Genomic DNA, 20845 nt, shown 5'->3' with positions numbered 1-20845 from the left:
TTTTACTGAAAGTATGGAGAAATATGAGGCGCAAGGTCAAACTGATGCAGACCAAAGTCAAAAGTTTTTCAGAAACGCCTGAACGTTTCATCATTTGTTTATAGAAAGCCTTCTGAAGTGGTGTCACAAATCCTGAAGGTGTTTATGGATCACGGGAACATAACTCTGTACACACAGAAAAATTAAATGAAAAAAGAAATCACCAAGCAGGCTCCTTCTCTGCAGGATTGACAGCTAACACAAACAGCCAAGTAGCTGGATTTTCCAAAAATGAGGCAGAGCCAACAAAACACTGATGGGGAGCTGAACCCTAAAGAACAGATGGTAAAACACTCAGACACACAGCCGATGTGGAAAAGCTCTGTCAGATACGCAAACACAAAGAACATCAAAGAAATATGCTTTTTAAGTCACTATATAGAAAATGTTTTATGTGCTGCTCACAGCTGACAGTTATTTTATAAGACAGTTTGAGCACGAACATAGTTTGTACCTCAGATGATGTGGTTACTGGCATTTCAGCCCAGCTAATAAAGAAATATAATATAATATAATTGTGTTATATTATTCTATAATATACTATTGATGATGAAAAAATAGCAGAATTATTTTATAATACTATTATATTATAATCTAACTATATTGTATTATAATATAATATAAAATATATATTATTATTGGACTTAACTTTATTACAATAAGCTAATAAAGTCACATAATAACAGATTGTATTATAATATAATATGTATTGTTATATAATACAAAATATATTTAATAACTTTTTATAATAAACTAATAAAGTTATATAATATAGATTACATAATATTATATTATATAACTTTAATAGTTTTGTTGAAATGACCACAAACTATGTTCATGCTTAACTGTCTTTTTTATATTATATTATATTATACATTTAAATATCCAATGTAATGGATAGATTTATATTAGATTATAGTTGGTTGCACTATTGCATTTAACACAGACAGAAAAAAGAAAACACATGCTTTTGTTTTCATATTTTTAAGGGAAAAACACATCGCATGCCATTTGCATAGTTGAAACGTGATCATGCGTTTCAAGTTGAAAATCAAATTGTTCTGAGTAACACAAACTGATCAACAACATAAGGCAGCTTTGAAAAAGAATGTTCTCTGCACCAGATCATCTGTTTTTAACTGAACTCGATTCAGAAACGTGGCTGTATAAACTGGAGAAACAAATTAAACAAAGTTATTTCAGGGCAACAGATAAACAAAGCCCAACTGTAAATGCTACATGAATGGTATTATGTAGCAAGACCTTATCTTAAATAATGAAACCATTAATATATTCTCATCAATTCCAAAAATGTAGTTTAAATTAGCTTTTTGTTTTGTTTTGGAGACTTCACAATCCATTTTATTTATATTTTTCTGTTGTGTTTGGTTTTTATTTATTTTTTATTTTTGGTTGTTGGGTTTTCATTTTGAATATTTTTAAAATATTCCAATTCCAGTGGTAAGTGGTCTTTACAAAATTTAAGCTTATCGGCCATTGAGCAGGCGGATTTGCATTATTATGCCATTGTTGTTATACAACATAAAAAGGGTGTCAAAACAACAATATATCATTTATCACAATAATTTATTGTCCATCAAAATTTGTTTCAATGACATGTCCTGGCACTCCACACCAAAGTATCAGGAAGATAACAAATCTCTTCAACAAACTGTTAAAAATGTGTCTTACCATTGCTGTTTTTTCACTGGAAACATGTTTTTAATCTATAAAACAAACAATGTTTCAGACTTAATGCATTTAGGGGAAATTAAACAGGCATTAGGACACAGAAATAAGCAATTGACAGCAGTCTGCACCTCTAACACGGAAATATGCTGCTAATCTACTATTCATTGTATACATTTTTTAAATGAGTTTTAATGACTCCATTGAGAATTCACTCACTCAAATTGATCGATCTGTTGCGGTGGTAGAGGGATGCGTATGCATAAATACCTAAATATGTTGTTGATGAAGTGAAAATCTCAATGAGGCTTAGGAGAAACACTGTGGTTGAATAAAAACACTTCATTTTCAAGCAAAACACACTTTTCAGTTGAGAGTTTTCTGTCTTAGGTTGTATTGTTTTTTGTTGAACTGTTTCAAAAAAAGGCTAAAAACTGTTGTCTTAAACAACATTAGATATTTACACATAAAATATGAACACCTGTAAAAGATAAACTTCAATAGCACAATTGAAGTTTGTGCTTCAAACTTCAATTGAAGTTGAAAAACACACATGAACCAAAGCAGTCCACACGTCAGTGATGGACAAATAAATATTACATTACAGGTTCATAACATTCAAGGAGCGTCTTGAGTTCTGTGCATGAAGGATAAGAAAAACAGTATCACGCTGAAAGTATAAAATCAATTACAGGTCAATGTCTGACAGACAGACTACAGTTCAGATGAAGACCTCATCTGAACTGTCAAAACCTCTGTTTTTCCTCTGCTTGACTTTTAGAATTATAAAATATTTACAGAGGCAATGTTAACATATTATACCAATATTTGAAAGACGTTTTGAGCTTCTTTAGTCATTCTCAAAAGAAATTGTTGAGGCTTCACAAAATCAAAAATAACACAAAAAATTTATTATATTCTGGCATTTAGCAAATAGAAATAATTTTGTGTGTGTCGGATTTTAAGTCAGATACACAAAAACTCTAGCATTATGAGTCATTGTCACATAAAATCACCTGTTTTCCTTGAAATTTAACGGATATGGAAACCCTTGCATGAATAATCTGGTAGTTATTTGCATGTGAAGTCGCTAACCGCTGCATTTTTCTTCACCAAACAACCGGCTCAAACTCAGTGGTGTGTTTTCTTTCTCCGTCTCTGTCAGTGTTAGAGTTTAAAATCCATCACGGATGTATTTGTTTTACAGTCGCTGCTGGATAACTTCTTTATGAGCATGGCTGGGGTGTTTAAACGTCTCTCAGTAGTAAACAAGTTGTGACTTACAAGGGCAGACCATGAGACTGATGCAAATAAGGAAAGAGGAGATAAATCTTTTTTGTTTTCACACCCAGAGGTTGGATTCTGGCTTTTTGTGACATTTCATCACAATCTCTTTGGCATGTCACAACATTTGTCTTACAGCTGATCTCTTATTTTTAACTGCAATAACCCCTAATGAGCGGCTTTAATGAAACTGTTGTGTAAGTTTAAGGAGAAGGATGTGTTACGTCACATCTGCCCTTGTTCCCTGGTTTCAACAAAGGATCCCTGGTGGTCAATTTCCTTCTGCTGCTCTAAATCCCCAACATTTTCCCACAGTGTCAGACCTCTTCTTAACTCTGATGGCTCTTAATTCATGCCAATTCTGGTTTCTTTCAAAACTCACTCGGTACCTCTTTAAATCATCTCTTCCTCCTCTGATGATTGAGAAGTCTCACAGCCCCATGCCACTTTTCAACTTTGGTCCTCCCCACTAAGGAATGCAGAACATCAAATCTGAACACACAACACGGAAAATCATGGAAATATTGGTGTCTTTATCAATCTGACAGTCTTATTATTAGAGTTGCTATTTACCAAAGAACCTTAGTGACAGTGACAACAGACTGTAGGGCTCAACAATGAATCAATAACAATATAAATTGCTATAGACACATGATCAATATCAATAGATAATACATCTGATAGAGTGTTTAATATTCACTGAACCACCTAGCAAACCGCTCAACCTTTCAAAACGGGCTAAGCTAGGTTGATAGAATCAACTGACTCGCTCCCTCCTTGGTTACCTAGCAATTCACTCACTCTTTGGTTACCTAGCAACAATCTGTTGGGTAACTTACCCAGCAGCAGTTTAAGGTTTCCCCACCATGCCTCACAACTGTAAAAATATTAAACAAAAGCTTGGCGTGAAAATTGTGGATAAAACAGGAAAGGTCACGCCACCAGTTTGGTAGTATTTCAGATATTTAAAGCAAAACATCTAAGCAATAATTATCAATATTGACTGAAATGCTTATATCGCGATATGTTTTTCAGCCATATCGTCCGGCCCTAGTGGAAGCGGGCCAGTTGAAGCAAAATATCAACATTGCTATCTGAGTATATTTCTGCAACAAACTGCTGACCAATCACACAACACAGCTCTGGCGAAATATCTCAACCAGGGTCTGGAGTCGAGTTTGATAGGCAAATGGCTCTTTGCAAGCAAAATGATGTAATTTTCGTCGCATGTCTATACGTCACTGGGAAACAATTTTGGCACTTCGGATGAAGTATGCAGGAGCCTTGAAGCTACAGTTTATACCATCTGTGTTTGACCATGCTATTTGGTCAATGGAATTGCGCAAAGAGAAATTACAGAAATAAATTCAATTAATGCAAACACTATAAAATATGCAAAATATGAAGGTATTTAGAAGAAAAATGCATCTTAGCGTCTCCGCTTTGAAAATTTGACTTCACTATGCACACTGAAAGCACAACGATCTGCTTTCTTCCAGTTTCTCTCATTCACAGCTTCTCCACACCTCCCATTCAGACACACACAGCCCAGAAACTAGTGAGGTCTACGGGTCAGTCTTTGGAGGGTCCAGCACCATTGGTTAACCTTCACATGTCAAAACATGAATGAATGAGCTCTCGCATACTTTGAGTTCAAAGAGCATTAAAAGTCAGAAAGGTCTGCGGTAATCCTGAGAGGTCAGAATGAATTCCTGAGGACTGGAGCTTTAGTTTTTAGCTATTTGGTCTATATTTGCTCCAGATGCCATTTTTTTCCAAACAGGATTATTTCACAATGATTACACCAACCGATTTCAGATGCAGACAGACGGAATAAAATTACAAAATGCAGAGGAAAGAATCTAGGGAATAAGTAAAAGTAAAGGGACCAAGAGGGACAATGGCAGTTAGTAAGAAATGCAAACAGAATCAAGATATTACACAGAAGCTTTTATATAGAACCTGGTGAAGAAAATGACATCATGGTTAAAATCAGTGGCTGATTGATGCAATCTACCACAGGTTGGAGTCATTATGCTAAACATGGGTAAGTGTATATTCATTACATATACATTAAGTTCTAATGTTCCCACAGCTGTGATATACAACAGAAAAGGGAATTATGAACTACAACAGGCAGGCTTTAATTATCAAAGAAACTAAAGAAATTACGAGGACACCAGAAAAAATGCAAGAATAATGAGTGGCACTATGTTTAAACTGTTTTATGCTTTTGTATCCATATCAATCATAAATAGATCAACTTCAATGTCTGACGAGAGGCAGGAGAAACCCTTCAACCTGTCAGAAGATTGATTTTCAGTTGTACCAAAAATGAGATTGCCTGTTAATTCTGCTTCTTATCTGAACCACCCACTATGAGCTGATCCTGTAAACCCCGACTGACTTTAAGACCAAGGTGCTGCTGTACTCAGCATCACTCTAACTCCATGTTGTTGTTTTTCTTTTTCATCTAATCTCCAAAAATGCTTCCAGACCTCAACCATTTGATTGTATTTTCTTTCCAGATTTACAGCCAAGAGTGCAGCAACGTGCACTGCACCTTCTTTTATACAGACAGTGCTGCTTTTGCCTCATTTCTATGGTCTACTTTTTCTTTCATAGCATATATTAGGAAGTATTTCATGGATTGTAGAATCTGTGTCTTCACACCACTAAAAAAATAAAATAAAATAGCTTCGATGTAGCATCTGGTGCCATTTCTCACTGTCACTGTTTTTTTAAGCTCCAAGGTGATTAAGCAAACAGAACCCCTACAACCTGAAAGAGTTGAGTTTGTGTACCAATAGTCACTGGTCCAACATGTCAATGTTTCTACAGAGTCCTGTTAATGACCAAATTACTTGACTTAGGTATGCTGAAGAAGAGAAACATCCGAAGTATGCACAAAACCGATTCGACATTGCATATAAAATAAGGAAATAAATGTAACACTAAAGACTAACTAGGCCTAAGAAACATAATTAACTAGCATCACTAAGGAAGGAGAGGACCAACGTAAAACAGAAACAAGACTGATCTAATAAAAAGGAACTAGAATAATTACAAGATTCTAGGAAAATCTCAGTTTGAAATTCATGAAGCAGTGCAGCTTCTTGTTTTGCTGTGTTTCTGCTCTGAATTCACAAAGCAGATGGCAACAGATCCACACAGAAGCACTGACTCAAACCACGCTTTGTTTGCTCAGAAATCAGTGAATCACACCACATCCACATGGAGGGGGTTGTATTTTTCTGTTTTTCATTCATGAATATAAAATGAATCGGATCATTGGCAACATATTGACTTTCTACATTAGACATGTGAGCTATACAAAAACAATACAACATATTTTTTTTGTTTTAAATATCTGAAATACTGCCAAATTGGTGATGGTCCCGTTTTATAAAGTTGCCTTGTAAGCATTTGTACTCATTTTCTTCCTTCATTCCACGTCATTGTTTATTTATTTTTAAGCAGTTATCAGGCACTGTGGTGAAACCTGAAACTGCTGCTGCACAAGTTACTCAACAGGTTGTTACCAGGTAACCAAGAATGAGTGAGTTGTTGCTAGGTAACCAAAGAGTGAGAAAATTCCATCAGACATATTTTTTGTTGATATTGACCACGTGTCTATCGTGGTGTATATTATTATTGATTTATTGCTCAGCTCTACAAATAACACTTTTAGAATTATAAAGGAATAATAAAAAAGAAACAAATATGTGCAAAAGTAATTTCCATATATACATGAATATAGGAGAAATTTCTCTTAAATGCATCATTAAATGGATCATTGAAACCTGGGTAACCTCCATTAGCACATGATCATACATAATCAAACCGACTGGTATCATATTGTAGATTTATTAGAATGATTAAATTCAGAATTGCAAACATTTTGCATCCACAAATAGCTTTGTGTATCTCCCCTTGTGTACTCCAATGATGGATCAAACTATTATTGGGGTAAATTATAACCAGATTTAAAAGATTTTAACCAGCACATTAAAGTTAACAGGGTTAGAGTTATATATTAAATATTTCTTTAAAGGTACAGAGGTCAATCAAAGAAAAAAGTTGACCAACAAACAGAACCGCCACTCTCAGAAGTCAGCATGTTTTATTTTCTGAAATGCTTAACAGGAAATTGACTTTAAATCCATTGTTGATTAGAAAAGCACTTATGTAAGTCTACAAGCTCCACCTTCTTGTTGGCATCTGCAGCTTTGAAATTCCACAGATTACTCCATTTGACAAGGAAAGTACAGATTTAAGTAATAGCATAAAAATAGACTGAGTGTTTGACATTATGGGATAATGTCCGGCCTTTCTGGCAACTACAAGCTTGAAATGTGCAACACATCAGCAAATACCAAAGATAAAGTGTTCCGATAAAGTGTTCCGATAAATATGCCAAAGCGAGGATGTGAACTGCATAATATATGAAATTATTTGTAGCTATCACCTTTCACAATAAGTCTTAATAGTGTATAACTGATTTTTCAAAGCCAATATCTGAGGCAGAAAGAAGTAATTGGTCAGAGAAAAGCAGTACAAAAAGCTGAAAAATACAGTAGTTCAAAGTGGAGAGATAAGAACAGCGCTAAAATATTTGGCAAAGTCACAGCATTTGCACAAGAGGCAAATCTGAGGCCAAATCAAATCTTAAAAGATTGGCAGCCAAATCGCATTTATTAAGACATTTTCCCAAAAATGAAGTCAGAAATAAGCCGTAGGCATTCTGAACGATTCATCAAAAATAATAAAGTCGGACTTAATTGTACATGTGCATCTTCCAGAACACATCAATTGAAATTTGTGAGTGAACAAGTTCTGCATAGAACAACCGATTTATTACAAATTCTCAAAGTTTACTTGCTCAGTCCAGACCAAACATTATATATCTGTCTGTTAGCATAGAAATAGTTGAAAGTCATTCCAAAACCTACAAACTACCTCACAACCTCAACAATAATACAGCCAACACTGTCAATTCATATTCTATTGTGGGTTAAACTCAATATGTTTTAAATGGTATTTCTTTCATTTAACAGGAGAGTATAGCAAAATAAAAATGTTCAGTTTGATGCTAAACCTAAGGCAGCTGCTGTATAGCCAATAATGACTTTACAGAGCCTAACTTCAAAAAAATCAGACCAAGTTACTAAGCATTTGCTAGGCAACATGAGGTCAATGCCTGGAGGAAATGTCCTTCATTTCCTCAAGTTCAGATTCATGTTAAATGTTCTCAAAATGCAAGCAGACAAGATAAAACTGAAAACAGTAGGACAGCAGATTAACCCCTTAGTAGAGATCAGAGGAAAGGCATCAAGGTGAAGTTACTACAAACCGTGTTAAGGAGCCACCTACATGTTTTCTGAAAAATATTCTGAATTTGCTGCTCTGATTTTGGATGTTATATATCACAGCATCTAGCGCAGTTTTTTTCTTTTTTTGTCTAAATACATATGTAACAGGGTTTATTTTTAACAATATTATAGATGTGAAGTTTGTCGAAATTTGCTTATGTATTCTTTGAATTTATTTTGTTTGGTCAAGAAGTTGTTTGTTTCTCCAGACATTTACTGATGATTTAAGTTCTGCTACGCTGCTCTTGACAGGTTGACTGGTTACCATAGCAACCAGTAACCGACAGCTCCTCCCCCTTTTTCTATTGCCGTCTAACTACTGTGTATGTTTTCTTTACATTATAGTTTAACGTGTGTTTTAGACAAATTTTACCACATACAGTAATTTAGCTACGTTTTGTATATGTTTTTAACTGTTGTCATTATTAATGCTGTAGATTTTAGCTGTGTTTCATTTTACAACTGTTAACTGCTGCTGCCAACTGCTCATTTGGAGCTGCTGCCCTGTTGTTAGTTTAGGGATATTTATTGTATTTTATCAACTTTATTTCCTCTTCTGTTAGAATAAATAGTGAACCCGAGTTGTGAAGTCAACCTACTGGATCTGAGACGAACATAGAAGAACATTACGCTCATCCTGAACATGAAGTACCAGCCGTATAACCCCCCCCCCCCCCCCCCACACACACACACACACCACCTGGCAGCTGCTTACAGGAGTTTTCCTTCGGACATTAGGGATGATCCGGTGAAATTCCTCAGTAAGGAGAACTTTAAAGGCAGGAGAGAAACTCATCATCCCAATTAGGACTCTACTGTGATCAAATAGAAACACTCATCTTCTCCTTTTGTCTTGCTCTGCCTCACACACTCATACCCCACACACATCCACTTGACCCTTGTGACGCCTGTCTCTGTTGGCTCTTTTCACTGACTAATTTGAAAAGACCCCCTCCTAATCCTGCACCACCAACAGCCCACCCAGCCACACACACACACATCCCACTCCCAGGATGTTCCGTCCTCACTTGAGCTTTGTCCTCCATCATGCAAAGTTTAATTTAATTCACTTTAATCTGTATCTTTTTTCAACATAAGATTAAACCTTTTGTTTGAGTGGTTGAACTCAGAGGGTGCATTGATGCCAGACGTGTTTGGTCCGCTTTAATCCAAGTCCACTTTGTAGAAAGCCCGGTTCACTTGGGGAGACGTGAATCAAACTGTGATGCGGACCAAAAAAAGGGAACTCTGGTCCGCTTACAAACCTTGGTCTCGGTTCAGCTGAAGTGAACTGTGATGGGGTTTGAATGCATATGTGAACGCCAAGCAGACTGGAGACTGCGGATGACAGCGCAGGGCATTCTGGGTAAATACAACCAAAACAAACAATCAAGTCGAGAGCTAGCAAGAGAAAAGGCTCCTGGTCGGACAAGTTGCTTTTAAGCCACAAAAATAAATAAAAAAGTTGACTCAACTTATACTTGAGACTTGACTTGGACTCTTGGTCGAGGACTTGAGTCACTTATTTGCATGCAGAGTGAAAGGAAGCTCCAGCTGCTGCACATGTTTTACTATGAAAGAATGACCTTATGAGTGGATTATTATGGGGTGTTCGTGGTTCATAATCTGTCCACATTAGTTGTAGCTTCATTCAGATTGCTCTCCTACTGAACGCTTTATTAAACAACTTTGGATGGTTTCAAAAACAAAAATCAATGTAACCAACTTCTGAGCGAGCTACAACATTGCATGGACACTTCCATCTGAACATATCAAAAATAAAAGCACTTCCTGTTCTTTTCATTCAGAATTTGGAAGCACTTAAAATTACTTACTAAGCTTTGTTTCATTTAGTGTGTTGTAAAATTAAACATAAGAACTTGAAGCCATATTTAGTGCCATATATAATGAAGAACTGGAATATAAACATGTTAACAGTCATTAGGAAGAAAAAAGAAGCATTTTTTAAATTTTCCCAGAGGACAATTAGTACAGGTTTAGAATGCAGGATTAGAGCTGACCTAGACGCTGTGGATTCAACGAGTGTTTATTGACAACACTCAGAAATAAAACAGAAATAAAAAGACTGACATGTTTATTTCTAATGTCAGCCATTAGAGACTGGAGACCTACAGTAAGTTGGATTTGGAAAATTTGACTTGTGAAAATCTCTGGTTGAAACTCACTTACAAGACTTCAGATGAACCAGAACAGACTGAACAGATCAGAAGAGCTGTGATAAGAAAAACACAAATTGTCCAAGACGTGCAGCTTATCTAACCCTAACCCTTTAAGACAGCTTTAACGTCAGACCAAAACAAAACTCAGTTTTTTCTCCAAAAGAAATTCACACGTGTCTCTGAATGTAAACAAAAGAAATCTTCTGACCCTTTTAGTTGCTTTTTACTGCATTTTTTGACCTTGCATAGGGATTTTACAGGAGACATAGTGAAAGCTGATGGGGACTCCAGCTCCCCCTTGTGGTGACTAAAGGATACAACCAGCTACATCCTGCATGCGTTTTAGGCAATAATATAAACAAAGCAACATATTTTTAATAGAAACTATCTGTCCTAGCTTTTGTTACAATTGGAAAATTTATTGTGATGAGATTTCTCCTGGTTTAAGTTTCCATTTAGATGAAAGAAACTAAACTCTTCTATAGCAGCAGCTTGTCAACTGTGAAAAGGTTTTTGATCTCCATATGTAACATAATGGTTCTCCCTGTGCTGATTTCTAGATTATGACCAAACCTGATGACACCTGAAGTAACCACCACCTTGTGCACCAAGCTGCATGTTATTTCTTCCCAGAGTTATGTGGCTGTCCAGGTTTCAAAAATAAATTGAGCGGTACTGAAATCGATCCTAAGTAGACTGAACCGGGTAAAATTAGGCAAAGCATGAAACTGATGACATCATCTGCAATTAAGCCACATTTTCCACACTGTTCTCTTTCTTTTCCATCATCATGATATTCACACCACTTTCTTTGGGCTTTAAAGTCCACCCAACTGGTCAAATACAATCCAGGATTTCTGGAATGTTATAGCCTAACAAAAGATGCATCCAAACTTTGATTTACAGTCACAATATTACACACATTTAAACTGATGATTGCAATTCCATATGTTGTGCAGCTCTATTTATAATCAGTCTGGGTTTGACTGTAATTGGAATGAACTGTTGTTAAAAAAAACTGGTAAAGAAACTAAAAGTGGTCAAAGTTTATTTAAGTTAACAGAGGATTAATTCATATACTTCACCATAGCTAAATCATATGGCTTTATATTATTTATTTAAGCTGAAATCCTCTCAGTTGCATCATGTAGACCTGACTTTGCTTTGCTTGTCTCTGACCTTTTGCAGCTGCTTTAAAAACCAGATTAAAACATGGACTTTAACTTAAAGGGTATCTATTGTTGCTATGTTAGAAAAAGAAGGCAGAGAATGTGTGTTACTAAGAATATTGACAAAAAGTTTCTTGACAGACTTGCTGTCTGCACTTTTAACACAACAGCTTCTGAAATGTAAACACAGAATTGCTATAAATAACAGAATAGAAAAAGAGTCAGAGTCAGGTTTTCTTTTCTTTTTTTTAAGAAAATTAAATGACTAGCCATGAAAAAGGTGAATTTTCTACATTTTTGACACATCAACTTGGTCTGGCAAATTAATGCTTCATCCCATGACATTATCACCCAAACATGGAAGTGGAAAGATTTCAAAATACATATTGATAAAAGAACATTTTATCCTCATTTACATGCTTGTTGGTCTATATTTATGCTTGAAACAACACCTTGGAGGTGTGCAGGTGCAAATGTCACCTCCAGGCAGGATAGGCAGGTATAATTTTATTATTGGACTCATAAACAGAAAATCAAAATAAATGTACATTTCTAATCATATTTTTTAACGGATTTTCTGCATTTTTGTTTCTATTGCTTTTATGTTTTTTATTGCTTTTGATAGTTGTGTGATCTATAACCTGTTTTTATGATTTTGAAACTAAATAAATCTATTTCTCTGACTGGAAAATGTACATTTTGATACTTGTACACAGTGCAGATTGCAGCTCTCAACGAGGATTTGTGTCTGGTTAAATGAAGGTTATCATAATTATTATTAACATTATTATAATTTTAATCACTGGTGTCTGGTGAGAAATACCAAAACATGCATAAACCCAAGAGCCACAGTTTCTTCTTCTACTGATTTCTCACTTGGACGGTAGAGGGATAATCCCACTCAGCATCACTTCCAGTCCAGTTATTGCCTCGTTTCCCTGAAAAGATCTGCTGAGTGTTGAGGGAAAAAAATCAACAAAAACCAGGCCGCTTTGAGTGATAAAAGAAGTGAATCAGAACAAGAAACTGATGTTTTGTTATTCAAACAATAAAGAAATATGCAGCATTCATAAACTGAAATCTTGCCAACACTTTCTGCTCTCCCACAGTGAGACTCCACAAAGAAATGCTCTGGGATTATAAATGAGCACATGATGGAGCGTGGGGGTTCGCTGCGTTACAAATTTCACGCACAGACAAAGTTTCTCTTCCAACTAAACTCACCGGTTCGTCCATCGGCTCCTGCTCCGCGTACTCATCATCATAGTCTCTGTGGCTGAAGTCGCTGGCCAGGTTAGTGTAGAGCAAATATGCCAGAAACAGAGATATTCCCAAAAGGTGCATGTCTATAAGACGTCTGCGCAAGTTTGTGATCCAAGGCGCATAAAGAGGGGGGGTTTAAGTCTGAATGTGCGCCGCTGCGGCTGATCAGCCTCTTACATTTGGCCCGGCTCCCTCTCTTTCCCCTTTCTCTCGCTGTCAAGGTCCAATTGTTGCTCCGCGGAGGCCCGGCAGCATGTGTCTGGGAGCCGCTGTGGATGGAAGCCCGGTCATATGGAAACAGATAAATCTGGAGGGTCAGCGGAGGCTGTCGCGTCAATTTATCGCAGAAAAACCAACCGCGTGTGCCTTCAAAATAAGAGCCCAAAGGTGGCCCCCTTACTTAACCAGCAAGAGGACAGATGGAAAAATCCTCCCCAACATGTTCGGTTGGATTCACTCAGAGGTGGGCAGAGTAACCAAAAGTAGTACTCAAGTAAGAGTAGCACTACTCCAACATGTTTACTCAAGTAAAGTAAAAAGTAGCCTTCCAAGAAAAAGTATTTGTTATATCTAACAACTGATCAAATTAGCAGTTATTTAATATTTTTAAATGACATAATCAGTCGAGCCAAATATAAAATTAAGTGAAAATTTTGGTATTTTAAGGACAAAGATTACAGTAATTTATATAAGTAACAAAAAATATCACATAAAATAAAAGAAAAATGTTCCAAATTAGTTCTTCTCAATGAAAATGTATAAAACTTTAACAAAAGCCGCAGGTCTGTGTCAGTTTCTAGTGAATTTTTAGTTGAAACTTGTTTGTTTTTCATTCAGTAGGTAGAAAATACAGAAATTTTACTCAAGACTAAAAATACTTCATAATACTGTTGCAGAAGATCTTTCCTGCACAGCCATCAATATCACCTTCAATAACCCTTTGAAGAATCTAAATTAATAAGCTACAACATTTAATTTCCCTTTTGGGTTAATAATATAGTATTTTTGAATCTAAATTTAATAAAATTACTCAAGTAAAAGTAAAAAGTACAATTATGTAAAAAATACTCCTTAAAGTAACAAAATAAATAAGTCAGATTTAAATTTATTTCTTACAGTTCCTATAAGATACAGGAACTGGTTTTAAGTCAATAATTTCTTAATATTGATGAGAAACTACTTGTTCAATTGGAAAATTATTTCACTTACACAAGATATTCTTCCCATGCTGTAGGTGAAATAATCTGCGTATCTATTTATCTAATAACCCAGTAAATTACTAGTTTGGCATCAAGAAACATCTTTTCCAGAAAATATTTGACCTTTGCTCTGTTAAAATCGGGATTTCTGTAATTGATTACAGGATAGAGGGGCAGTTTATCTTCACAAATCAGAAAACTTCATCACTGTTTGTCTCTTCCTAATGAGTAAAAGTATAAACAAAGTGAATCCACAACAGAGTGTAAGTAGGTTCAACTAAAGAAAATTTGCCTAGCATGCTACAAAGTGAGAGAGTTACTGTACAGACCTTGAGGAGAAATGTAATACTGACACACGTGTGTGCATGTGGTGGAGAAATGGAAACTTCCCTCTGTGTAGGGGGTCATGCTCCATCTACAAGTCTAGCAGACTTTGTTATTGAAGAATAATGTGTTGTGAGGGGCCACATTGCATGCATGTTAGGGGATGTGAAGTCCTTCAGCATGACCAGCATTCCACAGGACTACAACATACATAAACAAATGCTCACATTTGCAAAACACACACACACACATTAAAATCAAAGCAGACTTGCAAAAAATGTCTCTTCACACAACCATTCAGAAGACAAAACTTCCATGCTCAAACTTGTCAGAGATTCTATTGTCAAGAAATTAACTGAAGTTTAAATTCTTCTAATGTTGCAATAATTAGACTCATCTTGCATTTACAGCTATTACCAGGGTGACCAGATTTGGGTTTCTGAAAAGGAGGACACTTTTTTTCTTTTTTTGTTGGGGGTGGGGGGTACTTCATAAGCCCCCCCCCCCCCCCCCAAAAAAATATTGTGTCTCGTTACTGACCTTATACTTACCTGCAGATGGCGGCACCGCACATCTGTTACTACACAACACCACACATGGTGTCAGTGTAAAGATTGCATTTATTGAACAACACAAAACATAGGCCTAGTACACTAACAAAAACATATGAACCCTAACATTTTTGATTGTAGTGATAGCCTACATAAAAAATAACAATAATAAAAGAAAAGGCTCCCTCTTTAGCCGAAGAGCTTTCGCGTGCTTTGCTGAATTCACGTGCACTTGCAGGTCATTGGCGCCTTTATTTGCCACAGACACATAAGTGCCTGCCTTACACGTCAAACACTCCGCCTCATAGGGATCACGACCTTGACGAAAGCACGGGAATCTTTTCTTTAATTCCTCCGTAAACGTACACTTTCGTTTAGGCATTTTTGCCGTAGAATCGGCGGACAAACATGTGCTATCGCCTGTCACACTTAAGGTTTAACTAGTCTAGCGGCTGGTGTACAAGTCAACTCAGCTATCTTTACTTTTCCCACACACACTCGCACACATAATGATTGGATTTGGGGAGAAGGGCGTGACTAATTTGCCATCCAAAGAAACCTGGAATGGAGTAGTGGAACGGAGTGGCAATGTAATCACAATGCACTGTAAGCTATGTAATGTGTTTTGAGGCAGTTGACCAAAATCCCGGACGATTTTTAAATTCCCCCCGGACATCTTTTTAGGTCTGAAAAGTAGGACATGTCCGGGAAAAAGAGGACGTCTGGTCACCCTAGCTATTACTAATAGTAGCTGTCTTATGTCCTCACATGTATCGATGCTGACCTGGTGCACAGCCTCACCCCTAGCATAAGGGCTATCGCTAGAATGTTAACCTACAACAAATATAATCTACTCAGTATGAAAACACCTGTTCAAAAGCTAAAATTAGCAAAAAATACTAATGTTATCTTAAATGGAAACATTACCATAAGCATGGTTGATTGGTGTGAATGGCAAATAATTTTTTTTTTTATCATTTGAACTATTCTTTTTCCACCGGAGAACAATTAAACACAGATTAATGAACAATTTATTTATTTAACTTTGTTTAATCAGGTTGTCCCATTTAGAGCCAATACCTCATTTACATTTCTTGACAGAATTGGTAGATTATAAACAATCGTCAAGGTTTAACAATCGCATCGACTCCTTGTTGAGCCATTGCTCTGACATCGACACCCTGAAGCAGGACTCAGGTTTTCAACTCTCCACACGGATAATATTCTAAAGATCAAAATTTGTCTAATATGGTCAATTAATGAACAAAACTGGGAGATTCAACAAGAATTTTTTGTGAAATTCACATGAAAACTGCTTTTAGATAAACACATAAAGCTTCTGATAATGAAAAAGCCTCGACTTTCCTCAAAGTTGAAAGCATTGAAAGTATACATTTTGCATTTATTTGCATAAGACATATTTTTGACAATATTTTTGGATGGAATGAGAATTTGGATTGTCCTGAAATTAAAACAAAGTGTGTCGGTTGAGGTGTTTTTTATTGTTTTTTATTTAAACTGATGGTTTAGTAGCTTGAATATATGTGGGACCACATTGGGGATAAAACTTATTCTTGACATAAAGAGCTGATGGTTCAACTGAGTAAAAATGTGAGAATTGCATCTGAAGAGGAACCTGAAGGTTTAATGATTACTTCGTTTAAAGTTGTTAGAGTTTGCTTATTTTTTTAAACAAGTACTATATAAGTAGATTGATTTCTATTGTTTCTCTTCAAGATAATTTGTGAATGTTGCTGTTTTTACAAATACACATAAATACCTTCAATATAGGAATGAATATGATAAAACTGAAAAAAAAAACAGATATATGTAGTAGTTCTTTACACCATATTTAAGTTCAAAGCTGGAGTAGTTTGGTAAGGAAACTGAGGCCGTTTTCAAATGTTTTGAATGTGACAAATGGAAAGAGGTATTAGGTGTGAAATTTAATTTAAAAACTACATCTCCAGTTTGTATTCCCATACTAATGCAGTAATTAATTATGAGGAAAGCCTGTTATGGGTGAGATAAGCCTCCTTTTGTTAGCTGGTTGACAGTTAGACAACATTAATTAGCCTGGGTCAAAGGAAGCAGGTCAATGACCTGAATAATGGCTGCTTGTTTGGAGCTTTGGATCTGTGTCATGTCTTTGGTTTCATTTTTTTAACTATGTATGTAAAAAGAAATGGGATCAATGATCATATACCATGCAAAGTCATGAAAAAAAATTTGCGGGGGGTTTATTTAGCTTTGAATACTGCCATCAAAGTTATTTGGCACAGCTACGTGTATAGAAACGTATATGAAAATTAAATTGTGTTATATATTTCAATTCACTTATGTTTTTGTGGTCCCATTTATTTTGTCTGAACCTAAAGGAAAAAGTTTAGGTAAAGACATTTTGCTTAAGGTATGATAATGTATGATTAGGGTAATCATTTGTTTTGCTAAAGTTAAAAAATATATATAATTTATGATTTTAAAAACATCTAAGTCTGGATTGTCAAACTCAATTACATTTTGGGCCAAATCAAGATCATGAATGTTGCTAAACGGACGGTTGTGCCAGAATCTGTTGCTAAAACCCGTGAAAATATAAATAAGTTCTTAAAATTAAATGATATTGAAAATCTTTTCAGGCCCTCCAGGATTTTGCGATTGTTTCTGGGATATTTTGTAATAAAAATCAAAGTGTTTGTGGTACTAATTTAGAAATATTTTCACTTATGTATGATGGGAAAAGCGACTTTTTATTACTCATAACTTGACATCATGTTAGGCAGAGATAGGCCTACCTGTTTCGTAGAAGAAACACATCCAACTGCAAGTGGGAGTAAAATGTCACTTGGATCCAATATTTTTTTACCATTTTTGCCAAAAATCTGCAATAAAGTCACAATTACGCATTAGCACCAAAAAGTGCAGGGATTTATTGATTTAGCATGAATTTTCACGATAATTTGCAGGAAAGTGGTTGGACTGATGGATGTAATTTGGCAGTAAACAGATAAAAACTGCTTTGATTTGATTGATAAAATAATATTTAAGCACGGTGTTGCCTTGACAGTTCTATTTATGTGTCCCTTTAGAGTCTAGAGGGCCACAGTGGCAGCCATGGAGGGCCGGATTTGGCCCCCTGACCTTGTGTTTGACACGTGATATAAATCATTTCCTTTAGTTGCATCTTACTGCATGTTGGATGGTCAAATAAAAGTCTCATCCCCTTCAAAACAAAAGAAGGGGATGAGAATTGATATACACAGAATGGATCTGGTTTGACCTTTCACCTAGAAAAACAGCTTTTCTCTTGGAAATGCAACATTTTCACAGGAAAACAATGCTTTCCTTGATTCTCAAAAAATATGTTTTCATGACCTCACCAGGTTTTATTTTGTCTGAAATCCTGTCAAAGTTTCTTTTTTGAACAATCCACAGTGAATTCGTGTTGTGAAACTGTGACGATTAAACTCTGAAACGTGGAATATTTATTCAGTCGAATGTTTTGAACTGTTCCATGTGTAAATATGCCTAGTTGTGACACCATGTCATCTACAGTGACAGTCTGTTAAGATTTTGGTCTCTAGTGGATAATGAAGAATGTGGGTTGACTGACTGTGATATTCCTCTCCCAAAACTTTTATTGTTATTGTTCAAGACTCCAGTTCTGCCTTGGAAACTTGCTCAAAGTCACCTTATAAACTTCTTTTTAAGGTGACTTTTAAAATGAGAAACAACCCAGATAAATGACTGAACAAACGAGGAAAGAACTTCCAGTCTGAGGAATATTTCAGCCAATAGTCCAGATTCAGACCACAGTGGTCTCTTTTGATTCCTGTTATAAAGTAGCAAAAACTGATGAAAGAAAACTTAGTTATGAACTTTGGCTTCTTTTTCTGTTTTCCTCCAAACTTTATCGTCTTAGCCTTAAAAGCTTTGTGTTTGTTTATTGTTTGTCTCCTGCTAAATTAGGTAGTAAGTAAATAGATATTAGTTGTACTAACAGTAGGTTTGGTGTTTTATTAGTTTAATTACTGTTCCCATGGAAACTTCATTGAAGTCTAATTTTCTTTCATCTGTGCTGAAGAAATGTTCATCTTGACAAATCTTCCAATTTGAAAAAATGAGAGCATTAACACTTCACTGATTCAAGTTTTTTGGGGAGAGGAATTGCTGAAAGTGTTTTTATTCATATTATTAGGTATTTTCTAACAATTTTATAATTGTTTTATTATTTTTGCCAGATGTTTTTTTTTATTCCCTGTGATGATGTGATTGTCGTGAAGCACTTTGGTCAACTGTGTTTGTTGTAAATGTGGTATATAAATAAACTTTGACTTTGACTTGTAAAAATGTAATCATTATTCGACCTGTAAATTATTATTTTTGAGTTTGATAATGAGACTAAAATTCATTTATTTAGATGAATTTAGAATGCCAAGACTGCAGTCTGATGCTTTGTTTTTGATTTTGAGCTGGATAGTTTTATATTTACTTAAATGTCCTATTATATTTTCATTGGGTAAAAAGTGATGTGAAAAAATAAAACAGCTTCCTTATCAACTTTTATAGCTATGTGATGTCTCAGGTCAAGCTAACTTTAAGCACAGCATTTCAAACTGTGTTTTTCTCTCATTTGTTTTTTCTTTGTATTGCTTTAGAAAGTAGTGAATTACATGGATAACTTTGCAGATTTTATGGCTTGTTATTTGCTTAATTATTTCACAGTGTTCCACCGTTGTAGAAAAAAATAAGGTTTGTGTTTTTACTTCCACTCTGCATCTCTCCAGATCCCAGTTACATAAACAACAAATCCTTGACTCAACAATGACCTCTTGGTTAGGCAATTAATTGAGCACCCATGCACCCAAACACACAGAACATCTAAACAGTAATAGCTCAGACCCCCCAGAAATAGGCAGGTCAAAGTCCTGTGCACGGACAGCTAATCTCTCTCTCCTTCTGAGTGTGTGTGCGTGTGTGTGTGTGTGTGTGTGTGTGTGTGTGTGTGTGTGTGTGTGTGTGTGTGTGTGTGTGTGATTATTCCTCGGTGCATTCCCCAACTGGAATGCTGCGCTTTTTGTCCTGCAATCACAGACGCTTGTGGAATTTGAACTGATATGAAAATAATTGCTTCACTTTGGCTTAGAGAGATGTTGTAATGAGTGGTGTATTTTCACAGAGTCGGACGCTGGAAAAATAAAAAAAAATAAAAAATAGTTTTCATCATTAATACTGAAACATTTCTACGACCTTCTCACAAGTCACAGGTTCTATTTTGCTAATAAAGAAAGCTATTTTCCTATTTTCTTTTTAAAGTGGTTTTTGTGCATGTCTGTGGTTTATATGGATCAAGCCATTTTGATAAGTTCGTATGTGTGAGACCGACTGGGTGTCCAAACCTGAGGCTATTAATGGTCCCTCCTGATTTTAAAGTACATAAAAATCCACAGAAATGCGTTCTTGCATGGCAGGCGATGGATGAAATGTTTTTAAGGTGAAACTGAGGGCTGATTTAAACTGAACGTTGCAGACGTTAGTGTTAACGTCTGCAAATTTCGCGCATGCGCACAACGCTGGAGGACAAAAAAACCCGATTCGTTCGCATAACATCCATAGGTAGAACAATTCCGTTGTTACGTCGATTCGGGTTTCCCCATCAGATACGGTTCCCCCTGCGTCTCTTCGCCGCGTCCTTGTTCAGCGCTCCTACCTAGACAACTACGGACACCTTGAAGGCTCAAACAACATGTATCAGTGTACGTAACAACTTTAATA

At 35.9% G+C, this 20845-nt stretch overlaps 1 protein-coding gene across 1 annotated transcript in view; it reads right to left on the bottom strand.

The window, feature by feature from the left end:
• The window catches only part of vegfc (vascular endothelial growth factor c), a 49552-nt gene extending 36224 nt beyond the window's left edge, over nt 1-13328 (bottom strand). Inside the window, exon 1 of the mRNA XM_028018963.1 lies at nt 12958-13328. Coding sequence (XP_027874764.1) covers nt 12958-13077 — 120 coding nt within the window. The 5' untranslated portion in view covers nt 13078-13328. The remainder of the gene's footprint in view (nt 1-12957) is intronic.
• Nucleotides 13329-20845: the final 7517 nt, after the last annotated feature.

The sequence above is a fragment of the Xiphophorus couchianus genome, chromosome 5, assembly GCF_001444195.1.
Source record: "Xiphophorus couchianus chromosome 5, X_couchianus-1.0, whole genome shotgun sequence".
NCBI classification, from domain to species: domain Eukaryota; kingdom Metazoa; phylum Chordata; class Actinopteri; order Cyprinodontiformes; family Poeciliidae; genus Xiphophorus; species Xiphophorus couchianus.
This window is presented reverse-complemented; position numbering and strand designations above follow the sequence as displayed.